The sequence below is a fragment of the Bombina bombina genome, chromosome 2, assembly GCF_027579735.1.
Source record: "Bombina bombina isolate aBomBom1 chromosome 2, aBomBom1.pri, whole genome shotgun sequence".
Classification (NCBI taxonomy): Eukaryota; Metazoa; Chordata; class Amphibia; order Anura; family Bombinatoridae; genus Bombina; species Bombina bombina.
The window spans coordinates 425,288,403-425,312,471 of NC_069500.1; the positions used below are offsets into that span (position 1 = coordinate 425,288,403).

The 24,069-nt window shown below is 40.7% G+C and overlaps 1 protein-coding gene across 1 annotated transcript in view; it reads left to right on the forward strand.

Moving 5' to 3' along the window:
* Positions 1–24,069, forward strand: part of CABIN1 (calcineurin binding protein 1) — a 1,089,846-nt gene that overhangs the window by 162,910 nt on the left and 902,867 nt on the right. Inside the window, exon 11 of the mRNA XM_053701973.1 lies at positions 15,985–16,118. Coding sequence (XP_053557948.1) covers positions 15,985–16,118 — 134 coding nt within the window. The remainder of the gene's footprint in view (positions 1–15,984; positions 16,119–24,069) is intronic.

Here is a 24,069-nt window from a genome sequence, read left to right on the forward strand (position 1 = left end):
TACATGTTGATATAAGTACTTCTAAAGCCTTATTTCTGCCCTTGCTTCTGGGTGCAGTAATTTTTGGATTAACCAACGATATTAAGTTAAATTTGGGAATAATTTAACGTTTTTTTGTGCATTTTGGAAAAATTGTTCACTTTTTCTTTTCTTAAAGGCACAGTACACATTTTTTTTAATGTTTATTTTATGCTATAAATAAGCGTTTAAACGACTTTTGTGGTATTACTAGTCTGTTCAACATATCTGACATTGAGGTTTCTCATTGTTCTATGTGTTTAGAAGCTATTTTGCAACCCCCTCTAACATTGTGTAACTTTTGTACTGAAAGGGCTTTACAATGTAAAAAGCATATTTCTCCAACATAGGTGTGTCCGGTCCACGGCGTCATCCTTACTTGTGGGATATTCTCTTCCCCAACAGGAAATGGCAAAGAGCCCAGCAAAGCTGGTCACATGATCCCTCCTAGGCTCCGCCTTCCCCAGTCATTCTCTTTGCCGTTGTACAGGCAACATCTCCACGGAGATGGCTTAGAGTTTTTTGGTGTTTAACTGTAGTTTTTATTATTCAATCAAGAGTTTGTTATTTTAAAATAGTGCTGGTATGTACTATTTACTCTGAAACAGAAAAGAGATGAAGATTTCTGTTTGTAAGAGGAAAATGATTTTAGCAACCGTTACTAAAATCGATGGCTGTTTCCACACAGGACTGTTGAGAGGAATTAACTTCAGTTGGGGGAAACAGTGAGCAGACTTTTGCTGCTTGAGGTATGACACATTTCTAACAAGACGATGTAATGCTGGAAGCTGTCATTTTCCCTATGGGATCCGGTAAGCCATTTTTATTACATAAAGAAAAAAAGGGCTTCACAAGGGCTTTTAAGACTGTAGACATTTTCTGGGCTAAAACAATTTATATATAAGCATATTTTATACTTCATAGCCTTGAGGAATTATTTTAATCTTGGGAATTATGTAAAATAACCGGCAGGCACTGTTTTGGACACCTTATTCTCTAGGGGCTTTCCCTAATCATAGGCAGAGTCTCATTTTCGCGCCTCTATTGCGCACTTGTTTTTGGGAAGCATGACATGCAGATGCATGTGTGAGGAGCTCTGATACATAGAAAAGACTTTCTGAAGGCGTCATTTGGTATCGTATTCCCCTTTGGGCTTGGTTGGGTCTCAGCAAAGCAGATACCAGGGACTGTAAAGGGGTTAAATATAAAAACGGCTCCGGTTCCGTTATTTTAAGGGTTAAAGCTTCCAAATTTGGTGTGCAATACTTTTAAGGCTTTAAGACACTGTGGTGAAATTTTGGTGAATTTTGAACAATTCCTTCATACTTTTTCACATTTGCAGTAATAAAGTGTGTTCAGTTTAAAATTTAAAGTGACAGTAACGGTTTTATTTTAAAACGTTTTTTGCATTGTTCCTGTCACTACAGCAGCGTGTTTCTGGTTCGATGAACTAGAAAAGGCGCTCAATAAAGATTCTTCTTATGAGGAGATTATGGACAGAATTCATGCTCTCAAATTGGCTAATTCTTTCACCCTAGACGCCACTTTGCAATTGGCTAGGTTAGCGGCGAAAAATTCTGGTTTTGCTATTGTGGCGCGCAGAGCGCTTTGGCTAAAATCTTGGTCAGCGGATGCGTCTTCCAAGAACAAATTGCTTAACATTCCTTTCAAGGGGAAAACGCTGTTTGGCCCTGACTTGAAAGAGATTATTTCCGATATCACTGGGGGCAAGGGCCACGCCCTTCCTCAGGATAGGTCTTTCAAGGCCAAAAATAAACCTAATTTTCGTCCCTTTCGCAGAAACGGACCAGCCCCAAGTGCTACGTCCTCTAAGCAAGAGGGTAATACTTCTCAAGCCAAGCCAGCCTGGAGGCCAATGCAAGGCTGGAACAAAGGTAAGCAGGCCAAGAAACCTGCCACTGCTACCAAGACAGCATGAGATGTTGGCCCCCGATCCGGGACCGGATCTGGTGGGGGGCAGACTCCCTCTCTTCGCTCAGGCTTGGGCAAGAGATGTTCTGGATCCTTGGGCGCTAGAAATAGTCTCCCAAGGTTATCTTCTGGAATTCAAGGGGCTTCCCCCAAGGGGGAGGTTCCACAGGTCTCAATTGTCTTCAGACCACATAAAAAGACAGGCATTCTTACATTGTGTAGAAGACCTGTTAAAAATGGGAGTGATTCATCCTGTTCCATTAGGAGAACTAGGGATGGGGTTCTACTCCAATCTGTTCGTAGTTCCCAAAAAAGAGGGAACATTCAGACCAATCTTAGATCTCAAGATCCTAAACAAGTTTCTCAAGGTTCCATCGTTCAAAATGGAAACCATTCGAACAATTCTTCCTTCCATCCAGGAAGGCCAATTCATGACCACGGTGGATTTAAAGGATGCGTATCTACATATTCCTATCCACAAGGAACATCATCGGTTCCTAAGGTTCGCATTTCTGGACAAGCATTACCAGTTTGTGGCACTCCCGTTCGGATTAGCCACTGCTCCAAGAATTTTCACAAAGGTACTAGGGTCCCTTCTAGCGGTGCTAAGACCAAGGGGCATTGCAGTAGTACCTTACTTGGACGACATACTGATTCAAGCGTCGTCCCTTCCACAAGCAAAGGCTCACACGGACATTGTCCTGGCCTTTCTCAGATCTCACGGGTGGAAAGTGAACGTAGAAAAAAGTTCTCTATCTCCGTCAACAAGGGTTCCCTTCTTGGGAACAATAATAGACTCCTTAGAAATGAGGATTTTTCTGACAGAGGCCAGAAAATCAAAACTTCTAAACTCTTGTCAAATACTTCATTCTGTTCCTCTTCCTTCCATAGCGCAGTGCATGGAAGTAATAGGTTTGATGGTAGCGGCAATGGACATAGTTCCTTTTGCGCGAATTCATCTAAGACCATTACAACTGTGCATGCTCAGTCAGTGGAATGGGGACTATACAGACTTGTCTCCGACGATACAAGTAGATCAGAGGACCAGAGATTCACTCAGTTGGTGGCTGTCCCTGGACAACCTGTCACAGGGGATGAGCTTCCGCAGACCAGAGTGGGTCATTGTCACGACCGACGCCAGTCTGGTGGGCTGGGGCGCGGTCTGGGGACCCCTGAAAGCGCAGGGTCTTTGGTCTCGGGAAGAATCTATTCTCCCGATAAATATTCTGGAACTGAGAACGATATTCAATGCTCTCAAGGCTTGGCCTCAGCTAGCAAAGACCAAGTTCATACGGTTTCAATCAGACAACATGACGACTGTTGCGTACATCAACCATCAGGGGGGAACAAGGAGTTCCCTGGCGATGGAAGAAGTGACCAAAATCATTCAATGGGCGGAGACTCACTCCTGCCACTTGTCTGCAATCCACATTCCAGGAGTGGAAAACTGGGAAGCGGATTTTCTGAGTCGTCAGACATTTCATCCGGGGGAGTGGGAACTCCATCCGGAAATCTTTGCCCAAATCACTCAATTGTGGGGCATTCCAGACATGGATCTGATGGCCTCTCGTCAGAACTTCAAGGTTCCTTGCTACGGGTCCAGATCCAGGGATCCCAAGGCGACTCTAGTAGATGCACTAGTAGCACCTTGGACCTTCAAACTAGCTTATGTATTCCCGCCGTTTCCTCTCATCCCCAGGCTGGTAGCCAGGATCAATCAGGAGAGGGCATCGGTGATCTTGATAGCTCCTGCGTGGCCACGCAGGACTTGGTATGCAGACCTGGTGAATATGTCATCGGCTCCACCATGGAAGCTACCTTTGAGACGAGACCTTCTTGTTCAAGGTCCGTTCGAACATCCGAATCTGGTCTCACTCCAACTGACTGCTTGGAGATTGAACGCTTGATCTTATCAAAGCGAGGGTTCTCAGATTCTGTCATTGATACTCTTGTTCAGGCCAGAAAGCCTGTAACTAGAAAAATCTACCACAAAATATGGAAAAAATATATCTGTTGGTGTGAATCTAAAGGATTCCCTTGGGACAAGATAAAAATTCCTAAGATTCTATCCTTTCTTCAAGAAGGTTTGGAGAAAGGATTATCTGCAAGTTCTTTGAAAGGACAGATTTCTGCCTTGTCCGTGTTACTTCACAAAAAGCTGGCAGCTGTGCCAGATGTTCAAACCTTTGTTCAGGCTCTGGTTAGAATCAAGCCTGTTTACAAACCTTTGACTCCTCCTTGGAGTCTCAATTTAGTTCTTTCAGTTCTTCAGGGGGTTCCGTTTGAACCCTTACATTCCGTTGATATTAAGTTATTATCTTGGAAAGTTTTGTTTTTGGTTGCAATTTCTTCTGCTAGAAGAGTTTCAGAATTATCTGCTCTGCAGTGTTCTCCTCCTTATCTGGTGTTCCATGCAGATAAGGTGGTTCTGCGTACTAAACCTGGTTTTCTTCCGAAAGTTGTTTCTAACAAAAACATTAACCAGGAGATAGTCGTGCCTTCTTTGTGTCCGAATCCAGTTTCAAAGAAGGAACGTTTGTTGCACAATTTGGATGTAGTTCGTGCTCTAAAATTCTATTTAGATGCTACAAAGGATTTTAGACAAACATCTTCCTTGTTTGTTGTTTATTCTGGTAAAAGGAGAGGTCAAAAAGCAACTTCTACCTCTCTCTCTTTTTGGATTAAAAGCATCATCAGATTGGCTTACGAGACTGCCGGACGGCAGCCTCCTGAAAGAATCACAGCTCATTCCACTAGGGCTGTGGCTTCCACATGGGCCTTCAAGAACGAGGCTTCTGTTGATCAGATATGTAAGGCAGCGACTTGGTCTTCACTGCACACTTTTACTAAATTTTACAAATTTGATACTTTTGCTTCTTCTGAGGCTATTTTTGGGAGAAAGGTTTTGCAAGCCGTGGTGCCTTCCATCTAGGTGACCTGATTTGCTCCCTCCCTTCATCCGTGTCCTAAAGCTTTGGTATTGGTTCCCACAAGTAAGGATGACGCCGTGGACCGGACACACCTATGTTGGAGAAAACAGAATTTATGTTTACCTGATAAATTACTTTCTCCAACGGTGTGTCCGGTCCACGGCCCGCCCTGGTTTTTTAATCGGGTCTGATAATTTATTTTCTTTAACTACAGTCACCACGGTATCATATGATTTCTCCTATGCAAATATTCCTCCTTTATGTCGGTCGAATGACTGGGGAAGGCGGAGCCTAGGAGGGATCATGTGACCAGCTTTGCTGGGCTCTTTGCCATTTCCTGTTGGGGAAGAGAATATCCCACAAGTAAGGATGACGCCGTGGACCGGACACACCGTTGGAGAAAGTAATTTATCAGGTAAACATAAATTCTGTTTTTAAATAAAGTAAGTGTGCCTAGGGATGATTCTCAGTCTGAAGAGAATCAGGATATGCCATCCAATTCTCCCCAAGTGTCACAACCTTTTATGCCCACACAAGCGACGCCTAGTACTTCTAGTGCGTCTAATTCCTTTACTCTGCAGGAGATGGCTGCAGTTATGTCAACTACCCTTACAGAGGTATTGTCTAAATTACCAGTGTTGCAGGGTAAACGCAGTAGGTCAAGTATTAATGTAAATACTGAATCCTCTGATGCTTTATTAGCTATTTCCGATGTTCCCTCACAGTGCTCTGAGTTGGGGATCAGGGAATTACTGTCTGAGGGTGAAATTTCTGATTCAGGGAATGTTTTGCCTCAGACAGATTCGGATGCTATGTCATTTAAATTTATGTTTAAATCTTTTTATTAGCATTTTAATATAACAAGTGTACAATGAAAACAAACGGAAAGAAAAGTCAGATCCTCTCTCCCTCCCCCCTCCCAGTAGTCTCTTCATATCTGGCGTCTGTGCCCAGATCTTTTGTTGGATTCAAACATAATCATACAAGAAAGCAGGTTATTAATGCACTTCCATAAAGAGAAAAAACATAGTTATATAAAGAGTCAGTGGTCTGTAGCCCTTTATCTGTGTCCAAAGGGCTAAAGGTCAAGCAATAAGGACATATTATGTTACATTACTTGGGGTACCTCTGTGTTCGGGTTTTGAAAGTTACACAGACTTCGTTTCATCTTTTGTATATATTCTACTGTATCTATTCGAGGAGAGTTATACTGGCACCCTCCTTAATGAAAAAGTAAATAAAGAAGATATGCCTGTCTCCCCTTGTTACCTTCAGCATCAAGGGGTTAGTATGTATTGCTTAGTCACTTAATAAGGGCTGCTTTGCAAGCTCATCTATCTATAAAACATTATACAAAAATATACGTAGATAAGGAGAGAGCGGAGGAAGAAAAGGTGAGAGAAGAAGGAAGATAGTTAAGATTAATAGAGGAGGTGGAACTGTACTTATGAGTTTCTGGTATCTAATTTTTGTGAGGTTCCTCCTGTAAATAGGGAGAATAAGAAAGTTTTAGGAAGGTAAGTGAAAGTGGGATAGGATAGGAAATGAAGATATAGAGTATTAAGATAGGGCTTCTGGGTCTCCCCCCCCCCCCCTAACCTCATGGCCCGTCATCTCTGTGTCATTGATGAGTCTCTGCGATGTCTATTCAGTCAAATTTCTATTGAGTGTCCAGTAAAACCAGATCTTCTCAAACTGGGTTTGGGTATCTAGGATTTTAGAAGCAGATTCATACATGCGGTAAGTCATGTCTAATTTATTTCTTACCTCCTCCCATGTTGGGGCCTTTACTTTCCAATATTTTGCTATGTTTATTCTAGTGACCGTGCAAGCGATCTTAATAAATATGTTTATATGTTTGTTGTATTGTGGCAATGGTTCATGCAGAAGGGCTTGTATTGGTTTTAATTGTATTTGATCTTCTAATATTGTACTCAAAAGGGAAGATAATTGAACCCATATTGGTTTTATTATGGCGCAGTCCCACCACATGTGGAGATATGATCCCATTTCCCCACACCCTCTGTAGCATAGTCTGTTATTCGTGGGAGTCATGTGGCTGGTTTTAATCGGGGTTAAATACCATCTATATATAGTTTTAATAGTGTTTTCTCTTAAGTCTGCGCTCAGGAGGCCAGAGCACGCTAAATGTAACAGTTCGTCCCAGTCCTTTTTGAGTTTCAGTGTATCTAAATCTTTTTCCCAGTGAAGGAGTAGTGGGGGTTTCAGAGAATTATTTTGGGATTGGATTTCTATATACATTCTAGATATCACTTTTTTGGGTCTATGAGTTGAGTTCAGTAGGGATTCTGTCTGTGTCAAGGTGTGGGATTTAACTGATTTGATGTAATGTCGGATTGCCGTATTGACTTGGAGGTATTGAAACCACATTTGTTTCGTAGGGGCTATTTGGGTTTGGATTTGTGTGAATGTCTTAAGTTTCCCTCCTTCCATCCAGTCCGCCACTCTGTAAAGTCCTTTGTTTGCCCATTTATTCACTACTAACTGGGTTTCAGAAGAGAGGAGGTATCTTATTGGGCGCATGAGCGATTGCATGGATGATAAGTTAAGTTGTTTGCTTAGGAGGGACCACACACCTATGGTGTGGTCAGAGATATGTGAGTGGTAGCTAATTGATGTTGTGTCTCTCGTTTGTTTACCCCATAGTATATCATCAGTGTGGGTGGATTCCCTTAAATCAGCTTCTAGTTTGGGCCAAAGGACTACCCCCCCCCCCCCCCAGAAGCAGTGTTTGTCCCAGCCTTGCTGCTCTATAGTATTCAAATACGTTGGGTGCTCCTATACCCCCTAAGCTCCTGTGTTTCGTTATAAGTGTAGATGGGATCCTAGCCATTTTCTTTCCTCTAATAAAGGTTTGTAGTTCTGCTTGTATCTTTTTCAGGTCTGAGATCGGGACCTCAATGGGGAGTGTCCTAAACAGATATAATAAACGGGGAAGGATCGTCATTTTCACTGCGGCTAACCTGCCCACCCACGAGAATGAGTGTGTTCTCCACTTATTCAAATCCTTCCTGATATTTCTATAAATGACATCATAGTTATGTTTATATAATTGGGTTACTTGGGGAGTTAGGTAGATCCCCAAATATTTGAGAGAGTGTGTGGGCCATTTCAGTTCGAAGTTAGATTCTATGAGTTTTTTAGTGTGTTGTGGGAGTCCTAATGACAATGCTTCACATTTGTCCAGGTTAATTTTGTAACCAGAGATTTGAGAGAATTCCTCTAGAATTTTATACAGATTAGGTAGGGAGATTAGTGGTTTAGTCAGTGTGAGTAAGATATCGTCCGCAAATAGCGTTAATTTGTATTCCTGGTCTTTAATTACTATTCCTGATATATCCGCTGTCTGTCTTATTTTGGCTGCTAGTGGTTCTATACATAAAGCGAAGATGAGGGGCGACAAGGGGCATCCCTGTCTTGTACCATTTAGTATAGGGAAAGACTTAGATTTATAACCTGATATGGATACTTGAGCCGTTGGGCTTGAATAAATCTTACTTAAGGCTGTGATAAATTTTCCCTGAAATCCCATCCGATGGAGGACTGCATTCATAAAATCCCAATCTATTCTATCGAATGCCTTCTCCGCATCCAACGAGAGGAGCAGAGAAGGCATCCTGGTTTTACCCATGTATTCTATGAGGTTTATTAATCTTCGGACATTGTCCGGGGCTTCCCTGTCTCTAACGAAACCCACCTGATCCAGGTGGATCAATTTTGGTAGGATAAGTTTTAGGCGGTTAGCTAAGATTTTTGTAAGGATCTTCAGATCCTGATTAATGAGTGAGATTGGGCGATAACTTGAGCAAAGCTTGTGGTTTTTCCCTGGTTTTGGTATCACCACTATCCTTGCCTGTAACATGTCTCCTGGAATGTTATGTCCTTCTAGGACATAATTACAGAGATCCGTAAGATGGGGTACTAAAATTCCCCTAAACGTTTTGTAATATTCACTGGCAAATCCATCCGGGCCTGCAGCTTTCCCTGATTTAAGGTCTCTAATAACCCCTAGCACTTCCATATTTGTTATTGGGGTGTTTAAGCTATCTAGGTCTTCCTGTGTGAGGGTATTTAGTTTTGTTTCCTTTAAAAATGTCTCAGTTTGAGAGGCTACTTGTGGTGAGTGTGCTACTTTAGTTCCGTCGTATAGATTTCCATAGAAGTTCGCAAAGGCGTCTACTATTTGTTGTGGGTGAGATACTACTTTGCCGCATGGAAGTAATATAGATAAAACAGCGGAAGCTTTACATCTTTCTCTGAGTTTGTGAGCCAGAAACTTGTCTGGTTTGTTTGCATAAATGTAGTATTGCGTGTTGAGTCTATGGATCGCTCTCATTGAGTGTTCATTTAAAAGCTTGGCTAAATGTGTGCGTTTAGATTCCAATTTGCATAATATGTCCTGTTTGTGAGTTAGTCTGTGTTGAGTCTCCAGGTCCCGTATCTCATCATGGAGTTGTGAGAGTAGAATTCTATGTTGCTTGGTGCGTAGTGCTTTCTCCCTAATGAGTAATCCTCTGAGGTATGCTTTATGTGCTGCCCATGGGGAAATAGGATTTGTTGTGGAGGCTTTATTAATGTCCCAAAATTCTGTCAGTAGGGTGGAGAGTCTTTCTTTAATTAGAGGTTCTCTTGTGTGTAGCGGGTTCTAAGAGTGTCAACAAAACCCTCAAGGTGTAATGTGAGTATGGAGTGGTCCGACCACACACAGGGGTGAATCGAGGCCTCTCCATAAAGAGGTTGCAATATTTGGCTCGTATATATATAATCTATTCTAGTATACTGTTTATGTGCTGCAGAGTAGAAGGATGTATCTGATGTTTGTCCGTGTAGAGTGAACCAGGAGTCTATCATTGAGTGTGGGATTAAATGTTCTTGTATAGCATTAACTATTTTATTATGCCTGAGTTGCTTGGGTGATAGTTTCGTGCCTCTATCAGTATGTTTGTTCATTGTTATGTTGAAGTCTCCCGCTAGTATGATTTTATGTTGGGACCAATTGTTAAGCAAATCGGAGATGTTTTGAAAAAATGAATGCTGGTTTTCATTTGGTGCATTTATGTTACATAGAACCACATCGGAGTCTTGTAAGCGTCCCTTGACCAAAATATATCTACCTTCTTTGTCTACAATAGTGGATTCATGGTTAAATGCTAAACTGGAATTTATCAGGATTGAGACCCCCCTTTTTTTGGAATCTGTGGTTGCATGATAGTGTTGTGTGAAATGTTTGGCCCAATATTTTGGGATAATAGCTTGTGTGAAGTGGGTTTCCTGGAGGAAAATAATGTTTGCCCCTAGGTGTAGGTATTGGGACATAGCAGTACGTCTTTTGATATTAGAATTTAGTCCTCTAACATTATGGGATATAAGGCGAATTTGTGGAGTCATCGAAGTGTAGTGGTGAGGGTGCATAACGTTACCATATGAGCTGTAGTCATCTTAGAGTTCTCCAACTTTGTGAGGATCTCATTACCATGGGTAGGAGTGCGAGTACCTTTTTGCAAAAGGGGGAGAGAAGGAGCCCCAGAGCCCTTGGGAGATGGAAAGAAGAGAGTTAAAGCAGAGAAACAGTGTAGGAGAGAAGAATAACAGTGGAACAAACAATAAAATAAAAAAAAAAACCTAAACTTGTGCCTAAACTTGTGCCCTCGTCGTGGGGCTCTTAACAATTCAAGTTCTAACATTCCTGTGTGAATGATAGGAAGGCTGCCTGTGCTATATAGTATCTGACTTTGATAAACCAGTATTATATATGTAAAGAGAATAAAAAATAAAAATAAAGGGGAGAAACTAAGGGAACAAACATTCAAACTTAGTTAAACATTACAACATTGAGTCTATTCAGTCCTTGTTAGGTTAGGATATGCTATCTTTTATATATTCCCATGATGCCTCTGATTAGGGACTTAGGGATGAGGATATTGGATTAAGATGGAATAGCACAAAGAGTCATCTCTCCAATATTCTGGGGTAATTCCCATTAAAGAATGTCCAGTTGCTGGGAAGTTACCTCCTTATGAATGAAAAATGAAAAGTCACTTATCTTAGTGGTGGAGCTGTGGGGTACTATTTTTTTGTTCCTTTACGGTTCACTTTTGTCCATTTAGTTTGCTTGGAAGGACCCACTTGTGTTGATATTTGGTCTTCTGCTGGTATAAGGGGGGCCTCCAGTCCCAGGAGTTTACATGTAGTGTTGATTTCTTCTGGGTCTCGTACTGTGAAGGTTTTGTTATCTTTTAATATGTATAGGGCAAAGGGGAAACCCCATTTGTATTTGACTTGATGCTTCCTTAGGAGAAAGGTGAGAGGGCGTAAGGAAGTTCGTCTTTGCAGTGTTCTGAGGCTAAGATCTTGAAAAAACTGAATTACAGTTCCTTGAAATTTAAATGTTGGCTTGCTTCTGGAAGCTTGAAGTATTCTTTCCTTGTCTTGAAAAAACGACATCTTGATGATGACATCTCTAGGGGGGGCCTCCCCTTTAGGTTTTGCTCTTAATGCTCTGTGTGCCCTTTCTATGCCATATTCTGATTCTTCCGGATCTCCAGTGATGCTGTGAAAAAGTTGTTGCAGGTAGGTTTGTAGATCTTCACTAGCTATGGATTCTGGGACTCCCTTTAGCCTGATGTTGCTTCTGCGGGATCTATTTTCTAGGTCATCGACCTTATCTTGTAGTTCTGCAAAGGATTGTTGTTGTATTTGGATAGTGTGGGTGGAGGCCGCCAATTCACCTGCAACCGTGTCATTGTGTTCTTCTAAGGCATCAATTCTGCCTCCCAGATCAGCCAGATCTGATCGTATGTCTGTAAGGCTAGAGGTTACAGCATTATGCATAGAGTCAATTTTATCCCACAACTTTTCAAAATTACTAGTGAAATCTTGCTTGGAGATTAAGTTATTTAAGTCAGCTTTTGTCACTGGAGTTTTATCTACTTCTACGGTGGGTGGAATAGATTCAGTTTCTGAGTCTCCTGCATCCTCCATTGTTAGTGAATCTGAGGTTTTAAGTTGCTTGGAGGATTTAAAAAAGGAACTCACTGCTGTAGGTTTGAGTAGTTTTTCTCCCCTGGATGGCTTTCTTGCTGACATAATAACTAGATCCTGCAGTCCCAGGGTAGCTCAGTTCTGGTTTCAAACTCCCTTAGATAAAGTCTGAGAGATATTTATATAGCCAGTAAGATTGAGGGTAAAAAGATCTAGCAATGCAGAGTGTCAGAAACACCCTTCTAAGAGAAAACAGTAGCTCTAAATAGATCTTTTCTTTTCTTTTTACTCCCCTTCTCTATATATAAACTTGCAGGGGGAGAGATGCAGGCCTCTAAAACATGTATTTGTAATTCAACAGTCCCAGCTCACACCCTCTTTTACTTCTGATAACTTTACTGCCATATACCTTGCTTCTTTTGTACTTTAGTGTAGTTGTGGCCTCCTCCGGTAGCTATATTTTCTGATGGTTTAAAATACCCAGCATCGATCCCCAGGACATGTCATTTTATCTGTTATTTAATCCTCCATGTGTCACCTCATCTGCCTTTACTTCTATAGCGGGCATATCCCCATCTCATGGCCCAAATCTAGTATAGTCCCTCTCATCTTCCAGTACCAGCAAGAGTCATATTAAAGCGGTTTTGTATGTCACCGCAAGATTTCTTTAGCCCCTCTGTTGTTATGTCTTGTTCCGGGATAGCTAGTGGTAGTTGCCGCTCCCCCCCGCTCTCTAACAGTATCTCTCTAACAGTATCTCTCTCCGCTTTCGCGGCCTACCTGGGGGTTCCGTTAATGTCCGGGAGGAGCAGTGTTATGGGGCCTCCGGTATTCCGCTGACACCTCGTATATAGCGCACCTCGTGTGGTGACGTTCCCAAGTGTGGGTAGCTGATTCGGATCACTCTCCGTTCCTTGTTTCCACTAGAGGTACCGGCATCTTGCTGAGATATTCGTCTCTCTCTGTGTATGGCCTTTTGGCGCGAAAATCCCCGGCAGTCCAGCAAAGTATAAAAAAGTGTCCCTGCCGTATTTAGATGTCACATATTTCCAGGGAGTAGGTTAGGATGCACTTAATTTTGTGAAATAGCGTTCTTGTTTTGTTGCCAAAACCTTAATAAACTGGTTTTTAATTATAGCAGCGCAGAGCTCAGGAATTAAGCATCCATCTCAGAGCTCAGTCAGGCTCCGCCCCCTATGTCATTTAAATTTAAAGGGCCAATAAACCCAAAATCTTTCTTTCATGATTCAGATAGAGAATAGAAATTTAAACAACATTACAATTTAATTCTATTATTTATTTTGCTTAATTTTTAGATATCTTTAGTTGAAGAAAAAGCAATGCACATGGTGAGCCAATCACAAGAGGCTTCTATGTGCAGCAACCAATCAGCAGCTGCTGAGCATATCTAGATATGCTTTCCAGCAAAGAATATCAAGAGAATAAAACAAATTTGATAATATAAGTAAATTAGAAAGATGTTTAAAATTGCATTCTCTTTCTAAATCATGAAAGAAAAAATGTGGGTGTCATGTCCCTTTAAGCTTGAACACCTCCGTCTGTTGCTTAGGGTGGTTTTAGCGACTCTGGATGATTGTGATCCTATTGTGATCCTCCAGAGAAATTGTGTAAAATTGATAAATATTTGGAAGTTCCTATTTACACTGATGTTTTTCCGGATTCCTAAGAGAATTTCGGAAATTATTAGTAAGGAATGGGATAGACCAGGTATACCGTTTTCTCCCTCTCCTAATTTTAAAAACGTTGCATCTGTGGAACAGATTTGTAAGGCTGCGATTTGGTCGTCCCTTTACACTTTTTCCAAATTTTACAAATTTGATACTTTTGCTTCTTCTGAGGCTATCTGGGAGAAAGGTTCTTCAAGCAGTGGTGCCTTCCGTTTAGGTTCCTGTCTTGTCCCTCCCTTTCATCCGTGTCCTATTGCTTTGGTATTGGTTTCCCACAAGTAAGGATGAAATCCGTGGACTCGTCATATCTTTGTAAAAGAAAACTAAATTTATGCTTACCTGATAAATTACTTTCTTTTACGATATGACGAGTCCACGGTCCACCCTGTTCTTTTTAAGACAGTTTTTCTTTATATTTTTTGTAAACTTCAGTCACCTCTGCACCTTTTTAGCCTTTCCTTTTTCTCTTCCTATACCTTCGGCCGAATGGCTGAGGGTGGAGGGGAAGGGGAGGGGCTATATACAGGGAGTGCAGAATTATTAGGCAAATGAGTATTTTGACCACATCATCCTCTTTATGCATGTTGTCTTACTCCAAGCTGTATAGGCTCGAAAGCCTACTACCAATTAAGCATATTAGGTGATGTGTATCTCTGTAATGAGAAGGGGTGTGGTCTAATGACATCAACACCCTATATCAGGTGTGCATAATTATTAGGCAACTTCCTTTCCTTTGGCAAAATGGGTCAAAAGAAGGACTTGACAGGCTCAGAAAAGTCAAAAATAGTGAGATATCTTGCAGAGGGATGCAGCACTCTTAAAATTGCAAAGCTTCTGAAGCGTGATCATCGAACAATCAAGCGTTTCATTCAAAATAGTCAACAGGGTCGCAAGAAGCGTGTGGAAAAACCAAGGCGCTAAATAACTGCCCATGAACTGAGAAAAGTCAAGTGTGCAGCTGCCAAGATGCCACTTGCCACCAGTTTGGTCATATTTCAGAGCTGCAACATCACTGGAGTGCCCAAAAGCACAAGGTTTGCAATACTCAGAGACATGGCTAAGGTAAGAAAGGCTGAAAGACGACCACCACTGAACAAGACACACAAGCTGAAACGTCAAGACTGGGCCTAGAAATATCTCAAGACTGATTTTTCTAAGGTTTTATGGACTGATGAAATGAGAGTGAGTCTTGATGGGCCAGATGGATGGGCCCGTGGCTGGATTGGTAAAGGGCAGAGAGCTCCAGTCCGACTCAGACGCCAGCAAGGTGGAGGTGGAGTATTGGTTTGGGCTGGTATCATCAAAGATGAGCTTGTGGGGCCTTTTCGGGTTGAGGATGGAGTCAAGCTCAACTCCCAGTCCTACTGCCAGTTTCTGGAAGACACCTTCTTCAAGCAGTGGTACAGGAAGAAGTCTGCATCCTTCAAGAAAAACATGATTTTCATGCAGGACAATGCTCCATCACACGAGTCCAAGTACTCCACAGCGTGGCTGGCAAGAAAGGGTATAAAAGAAGAAAATCTAATGACATGGCCTCCTTGTTCACCTGATCTGAACCCCATTGAGAACCTGTGGTCCATCATCAAATGTGAGATTTACAAGGAGGGAAAACAGTACACCTCTCTGAACAGTGTCTGGGAGGCTGTGGTTGCTGCTGCACGCAATGTTGATGGTGAACAGATCAAAACACTGACAGAATCCATGGATGGCAGGCTTTTGAGTGTCCTTGCAAAGAAAGGTGGCTATATTGGTCACTGATCTGTTTTTGTTTTGTTTTTGAATGTCAGAAATGTATATTTGTGAATGTTGAGATGTTATATTGGTTTCACTGGTAAAAATAAATAATTGAAATGGGTATATATTTGTTTTTTGTTAAGTTGCCTAATAATTATGCACAGTAATAGTCACCTGCACACACAGATATCCCCCTAAAATAGCTATAACTAAAAACAAACTAAAAACTACTTCCAAAACTATTCAGCTTTGATATTAATGAGTTTTTTGGGTTCATTGAGAACATGGTTGTTGTTCAATAATAAAATTAATCCTCAAAAATACAACTTGCCTAATAATTCTGCACTCCCTGTATACAGCTCTGCTGTGGTGCTCTTTGCCACTTCCTGTTAGCAGGAGGTTAATATCCCACAAGTAAGGATGAAATCCGTGGACTCGTCATATCGTAAAAGAAAGTAATTTAACAGGTAAGCATATATTTAGTTTTTCAGCATTACCTCTTTCTTCTAGTATCCAATTTTAAGTTTAATTTAAACGTTGTAAAGCTGCTTTGTTGCCGTATAGCTGAATAACCACTGATGAGCTGTTTGTGGCTCATAGTAGTTAGTTTTTTGTGACTATTCCTAATAACCAAGTCTCATTCTTTCTTGTTTCACCAACATTTCTCATTCCTTTTACAGCTTACGCAAATCAGACTCTGAGGAAGATGATGATCCATTTAGCTATGAGTCACAATCAGAGCTGAAATCTGAAAATTTCCAAGACACAGGGGATTTAATTATGTCATTTGATTCAACTACCTTCATGGAGTCAGGTATGAGCAAATGTTTATATCTGTCCCATCCACTAGAGACAAATTACAAAACAACTTCTATTCCAGGGCTCTATAAAACCAGGCGCAAAGGAGCCACTGGCACCTTAATTTTAGGCCCTGGCAACCTGGATTAGTGTCCCCAAGATACCCATGAGTGCCTCAACTTACCCCTGGTGGTGGCCAGCAGTCAAACCTAAAATTTAGCCTTGTACAACTGGATCCTTTTTAGGTCTCACAGCTGTGAAATACAAAAGTAGTGTTGTGTTATTATATAATGTATGTATGTGAGTGTATATATGTATCTCTCTCTCCCGATTAAATAAATATATATATATATTATTAGTTATTTGTAGAGCGCCAACAGATTCTGCAGCGCTATAAACATAAGCGGAAAACAAGGAAACATTTATAGGGATCAGACGGGTAGAGGGCCCTGCAGAGCGAAGGGGACAGGAGGGAGAGTATCTGGAGACAAGGTCTGAGATATGGGGGGGGGAGTGCAGTTGAGGTTTGTGTTTAATCCTGGAGGCAAGAGGAAGCCAGTTAAGGGATTGGCAGAGAGGTGCAGCGCATGAAGAACGATGTGTAAGGAAGATGAGCCTGGCAGAGGCATTCGTTATGGATTGTAAAGGAGCTAGGCGGCAGCTGGGGGGACCAGAGAGGACAGAGTTACAGTAATCGAGGCGGGAAAGGATGAGATAGTGGATTAAAATCTTAGTTGTGTCTTGTGTACGGAAATGTCTAATTTTAGAGATGTTTTTAAAGGCAGAAGCGGGAGGATTTAACCAAGGACTGAATGTGAGTGAAAGAAAGATCTGAGTCAAGTGTGACCCCAAGACATTGGGCATGTGTGGTAGGGTATTCTACACTAAAGGTACGGTTTGACAGGAAGAGAACCACGAGAGGGCAGTGTCACAAATGCTGAAGGATTGGAGGGTTTGGAGAAAAATAGGCTGGTCAATAGTATCAAAGGCTGCGGATAGATCAAGGAGGATAAGCAGAGAGAAGTGACCTTTTGATTGTGCTGTAAGTAGGTTGTTGGTAACCTTAACGATTGCTGTCTCTGTGGAGTGATGGGGACAAAATCCAGATTGCAGTGGGTCAAGGAGGGAGTTTAATATAAGGAAATGGGAGGCGTGCATATACTAGCTTTTCGAGAAGCTTTGAGGCAAGAGGGAGTAGGGAAATAGGGCAGTAGTTGGATGGGGAAGTTGGATCAAAAGAAGGTTTTTTGAGGATAGGTGTGACCAGTGCATTTTTCAGAGATGAGGGAAATATACCGGTGCTGAGGGAGAGGTTGAAAATGTGTGTTATTATAGGGGTAAGGGTAGAAGAGAGGGAGGGGAGTAGCTGTTAGGGGATAGGGTCAAGGGGACAGGTAGTGACGTGAGAGCGCAGTATAAGTGCTGAAACTTCTTCCTCAGAAACAGGGGAGAAAGAGCTAAATTTATGGCTATGTGGGTTGTGTTTGATTGCAAGCTTTTGAGGGGGTGAGAGAATGGAAGTATGTTGAGAGCTAATTTCGTTTTTTGATGGAGTCTATTTTGTTATTGAAGTGACTGGCAAAGTCTTGAGCTGACAGAGAAGTTGTATTGGGGGTGGGCGGAGAAGAGTATTGAAAGTGGAGAACAGACGTTTTGGGTTTGAAGAAAGAATACAGATAAGAGTAGAGAAGTAATGTTGCTTATAGAGATTAAGGGCAGAATAGTAGGAGTTCAAAATTAATTTGTAATGAAGGAAATCGGCTGAACTCCAATATTTTCTCCAGTGTCGCTCAGCAGTATGGGAACATCTGCGTAGGTACTGTGTCAGAGGAGTATGCCAGGGCTGAGGATGAGTGTGTGATTTCCAAGCAATGGTAAAAGGGGCCAGATTATCAAGGACCGATGTAAGGGTGGCATTATAGTGGCAGATAGATTGGTCAGGGCAGGAGAAGGAGGAGAGGTTTGATGGAATTAGCAAGCTGTTGCTGTTCTTATGACATAATGCTTCTGTGAAGTTTGGTGTGTGGAGTAGAAGAAGGGAGAGTTGTAGGGAGGGATGAGATGTTGCAAGTGAGGAAATGATCAGAAAGAGGAAAAAGGAGAGTTTGTGAAGTTTGAAATAGTGCATCAAAAGCTAAAGATGAGGTGAAGGGAGTGACTATCTTTGTGAGTGGGAGAGTCAGTCCATTGTGACAAACTGAAAGAGGAAGTTAGTTGCAGAAGTTGTTTTGCAGCTGAGGCAGTGGGATTGTCAAGAGGGATGTTGAAATCTCCAAGAATGAGGGCAGGGGTGTCTGAGGAAAACGAAATAAGGTAGCCAGGCAGCCAAGTGGGGGTCAGTATATGACTGCAACACGTATAGAGAGGGGAGAGAATAAGCAAATTGTGGGTTTTGAATGAGGAAAATGTGAGGGAAGAGATGGGATGTATTTGTTGGAAGGTGCAACGAGAGGAAAGTACAATGCCTACACCACCTCCTTGTCTTTTACCACACCTAGGATTGTGGCTGAAGTAGAGACCCCCATGTGACAGAGCAGCAGTGGATGCTGTGTCTAGGGGAGAAAGCCAGGTTTCTGTTAGGGCCAGAAGGTTGAGGGAGCGGGAGATAAAGAGGTCATGTATAGAAGTGAGCTTATTGCAAACAGACCGAGAGTTCCAGAGTGCACAAGTGAAAGGGGTAGTGGCTTTAGATGCAAGATGAATGTGAGTAAGGTTACCAGAGTTTTGTTTTCTGAATCTATGGAACGGTACACATGGATGTGCATGGCTAGAAAATTGTTGGGGACCAGGATTAGGGGAGATGTCACCCGCAGCTAGTATAAGCAAGAGGGAGAGTGGCATGAGATGAGATACAGATTTGCAGTAATGAAACTTGTGATTAAAAAAAAAAAAGAAATGTTTTTGAGACGAGGTGCAGGGGGGAGAGAGTGTGTTTAGCAATAGATAAAGTTCATGAGTACAAAAGTAAGGTGAGTTTAAGAGAGATGCGCTAATGAACAGTGCAGGTGGTGAGGGGGAAGGAGTAATTGAATAAAGTAGTTTATTATATAGACAAGGTAGCAAAAAGGAATATAAAGATATTGAGCATTTTTACAAAAGTAGGAACCAATTAAACACATAAGACATAGTATTACAGCAGCACTTGCATAAGGAAACAATGAGATATATAAAACACAATTTCTTTTTAAAGACACGATGAGTCCACGGATCATCATCATCCTTACTTGTGGGATTACACCTCCTGGTCAGCAGGAGGCGGCAAAGAACACCACAGCAGAGCTGTTATATATAGCTCCTTCCTTCCCTCCCACTCTAGTCATTCTCTTTGCCTACTTTAGTGATAGGAAGAGGTAAAGTGAGGTGTTAGTTTTAGATTCTTCAATCAAGAGTTTGTTATTTTAAAGTAGTGCCAGAGAGTGCTACTTTGTCCTGGGGTGTAGCCTGGTTCCATTTCAGTCTCTACAGTAGAGCTTTGGTGGCTTTAAAGTAATGTGAACTTGTGGGACATAATTCTAACTGCGCCTCCCATATTTGTGCTGCCCTATATCCTTCAGTCTGAGGTACCCACTAACTCAGCATTTGTTTCTTCTCAGGCCAATGTGAGGGAGAGGACCTCTCAAGCTTGAGAAATGCCTTCCTGCCAGGCAGTGGTGGAGGTAAGTGCTACCTTTCTGGGACATAAGGAGACTCAGTTTTTTATAAAAAAAAAAAAAAAAAAAAAAAAAAACACACTATGGAACATAAAGGGTTAACAACAAAGCCTTTATTAGGTTGGGACTTTATACAACTTTTATGTGAAAAGTTTTTCTGGGCAGTATTATATAGCAGGCACTGGGGCTGGAGTTATTTTTTTCTAATCTTTATTGTTTTTTCTGTTGATTATTTGTAATATTGTATTGAATAATGGATCAAGAGAGTGTGCAATCTGTTACATGTGCCTTATGTCTGGATGCAAATGTGAAACCACCAATCCCTTTTTGTCCTACATGTATTGAAAGTTTTAGGGATAAAAATTTTACTGAGCCAATTTCTTCTCAGGCAGAGGTTGTCCAGGAATCTTCAGATGAGGGTCAATTTATGCCGCAACTTTCTCCCCAAGCGTCCCAAAAATTAACGCCCCCACCAGCAGTGCCCTGCACTTCTGCGCTAGTACCTGCTGCAGTTACTTTAAAAACATAGCGGAGGTTATGTCTTTCACAATTTCTGATGCGTTGTCTGCTTTTCCTATGCTTTCAGGCAAGCGCAAGAGGAAAGACAAGCATGTTATCAGTGAGGTTTCTGATGCCATGGTAGCAGTCTCAGAAGTACCCTCCCAGGGAACGGAGATGGAGGGTATAGAGGTTTTATCAGATGGCGAGATTTCAGATTCAGAACCTTTGACTGATTCAGTGGTTGTCTCTTTCCGGTTTAAACTAGAACACCTCCGTCTATTACTCAGGGAGGTGTTGGTTACTTTAGACGAATGTGATTCCTCAGTAGTAGTCGCTCCGGTGAAGGCGAGTAAACTGAACAAATACCTACATTCTCAGATGTTTTTCCAGTTCCTAAGCGAGCTTCAGAGATTGTTTCTAAAGAATGGGAGAGACCAGGTATTCCTTTCTCTCCGCCTCCTATTTTCAGAAAGATGTTTCCTATAGCTGACACTATCAAGGAAGCTTGGCAAACGGTTCCTAAAGTAGAAGGGGCTATCTCCACCTTAGCCAAGCAAACTACTATTCCTATTGAGGATAGTTGTGCCTTTAAAGACCCCATGGACAAGAAGTTGGAGGGTCTGCTTAAAAGGATTTATGTCCACCAGGGTCTGCTGTTGCAGCCGGCTGAGTGCATTGCTACTGTTACTAGTGCAGCAGCTTATTGGTTTGATGCTCTGTCTGAGTCTCTTAAGTCTGAGACTTTATTGGAGGAGATCCAAGATAGGATTAAAGCTCTGAAGCTAGCTAATGCTTTTATTACGGATGATTCTCTGCAAATTACTAAATTAGCAGCTAAGAGTTCAGGGTTCTTTATCCTAGCCCGCAGAGCTTTATGGTTAAAGCCTTGGTCTGCCGACATTTCGTCTAAATCTAATCTTCTCGCTATTCCTTACAAGGGTAAGACCTTGTTTGGACCGGGCTTGAAGGAAATTATCTCTGACATCACGGGAGGTAAGGGTCATCTCCTTCCTCAGGATAAGAGAATTAACAAAAACGACGTCAAAATAATTTTCGTTACTTTCGCAATTTCAAGGGAAATTCTTTTTCTTCCTCCTCTAAACAGGAAGGAAACTATTGACAGTCTAAACCCACTTGGAGACCCAACCAGCCTTGGAACAAGGGTAAACAGTCCAAGAAGCCTTTTGCTGACTCCAAAACAGCATGAAGGGCATGCCCCCGATCCGGGACCGGATCTGGTGGGGGGCAGACTTTCTTTCTTCATTCAGGCTTCGGTGCGAGATGTTCAGGATCCCTGGGCTATAGAAATAGTGTGAATTTGTTGTACTTATAGCGCTTGTGTATAGAGTGACCTGTGGCTCCTGTCTAGAGCGGATCCCCAAAAAAAGTCCGCAATAGTGCTATGGTGTATATAGGTGGTAAGATAGGAGCGCCAAAAGAGGCAAGGCTAGAGGTTTAGTGGAAATATGTGGTATAACGTAATTAGTAAAGTTAGAGTCTGAATAAGTTCCCTGAAATAGTGGACCACAGTGATTTTGTCCGTCCTTCTTATAATATTATTGAGTTTGTTTAAAAGCGTGGACTCCAAGCGTCTAGCGCTTTGGATTGGGGGGTGGATGTTGATGTGTACTATGAAGGCATATATAGGTGCAGGATAATTAGAAATCGATAAAATTGGCTATATATAGTTATATTAGATGACACAGAGCATACGTCTTCCAAATAAAATATCACAATTTTAATACAGTTATGTGCAATTTAGTACATCATATCCGGTTAAAAACAAGTTACATGCAAGAATATGGATCCATAAAACTATACAATAATTCGATATAAAAAATATTAAATAAAAATATGTATTAAGAACAATAATGCGTATTAAGAACAATAATGCGGTGAAAGTTCTGTATGCTAGAGATAGTCGAGGTCTCTCTGACAAAGTCCCTACGTCTCTCGCGGGGAGGGCAAGCTAAGGTACAGCTGTACAGCAAATATGCTAATAGGATAGATTTGCTAGTAAGGTGGCTGTATGAACATAGCAGTTTAAAAAGTAGCGAATAGTAAGGCAATATGATAATGATACACAAATGTACAAATGAAAATAAGACACAAATGTACAAATGAAAATAATACACAAATGTAAAAATAAAAACCTCAATTGTGTACAAGAACAAATAATGATCAAATAATGATCCAAAAAACAAATTATGATCAAATAATAATCCAAAAAACAATCCAGAAAATGTGTTCTTTAAATGAAGGTGTGGACAGTCCAAATTAATGTGAGGTGATTCAGTCCGTGAAAAAACACAAAAAAAGCAATGTAGTAAAGTCCATAAAGATGTTCAAAAAGTTGTAATCCTTATTGTGATGTCTCAAAAATAATAAAAATATCCAAAATGTGAAAATATAAAGATATAAAAATTTAATATATATATATATATATAAGGATGTCCAATATAAAATCTCCAAAATGTCCAATATAAGTGACTAGTGTATACACATAATTATAAACGTGATCACTGAGAAAACAAAAACAAAAATCTGTAGTTCTTATTGTAGTGCACAATGGTATCAAAAAATTAGAAAATGCACAAAATAGAATAAAAATAGAAAAATATGAAAGAAAAAAGGGGAAGAACTTTTTTTCTTTCATATTTTTCTATTTTTATTCTATTTTGTGCATTTTCTAATTTTTTGATACCATTGTGCACTACAATAAGAACTACAGATTTTTGTTTTTGTTTTCTCAGTGATCACGTTTATAATTTTGTGTATACACTAGTCACTTATATTGGACATTTTGGAGATTTTATATTGGACATCCTTATATATATATATATTTTTTTAAAATTTTTATATCTTTAGATTTTCACATTTTGGATATTTTTATTATTTTTGAGACATCACAATAAGGATTACAACTTTTTGAACATCTTTATGGACTTTACTACATTGCTTTTTTTGTGTTTTTTCACGGACTGAATCACCTCACATTAATTTGGACTGTCCACACCTTCATTTAAAGAACACATTTTCTGGATTGTTTTTTGGATTATTATTTGATCATAATTTGTTTTTTGGATCATTATTTGATCATTATTTGTTCTTGTACACAATTGAGGTTTTTATTTTTACATTTGTGTCTTATTTTCATTTGTACATTTGTGTATCATTATCATATTGCCTTACTATTCGCTACTTTTTAAACTGCTATGTTCATACAGCCACCTTACTAGCAAATCTATCCTATTAGCATATTTGCTGTACAGCTGTACCTTAGCTTGCCCTCCCCGCGACAGACGTAGGGACTTTGTCAGAGAGACCTCGACTATCTCTAGCATACAGAACTTTCACCGCATTATTGTTCTTAATACGCATTATTGTTCTTAATACATATTTTTATTTAATATTTTTTATATCGAATTATTGTATAGTTTTATGGATCCATATTCTTGCATGTAACTTGTTTTTAACCGGATATGATGTACTAAATTGCACATAACTGTATTAAAATTGTGATATTTTATTTGGAAGACGTATGCTCTGTGTCATCTAATATAACTATATATAGCCAATTTTATCGATTTCTAATTATCCTGCACCTATATATGCCTTCATAGTACACATCAACATCCACCCCCCAATCCAAAGCGCTAGACGCTTGGAGTCCACGCTTTTAAACAAACTCAATAATATTATAAGAAGGACGGACAAAATCACTGTGGTCCACTATTTCAGGGAACTTATTCAGACTCTAACTTTACTAATTACGTTATACCACATATTTCCACTATAGAAATAGTGTCCCAGGGA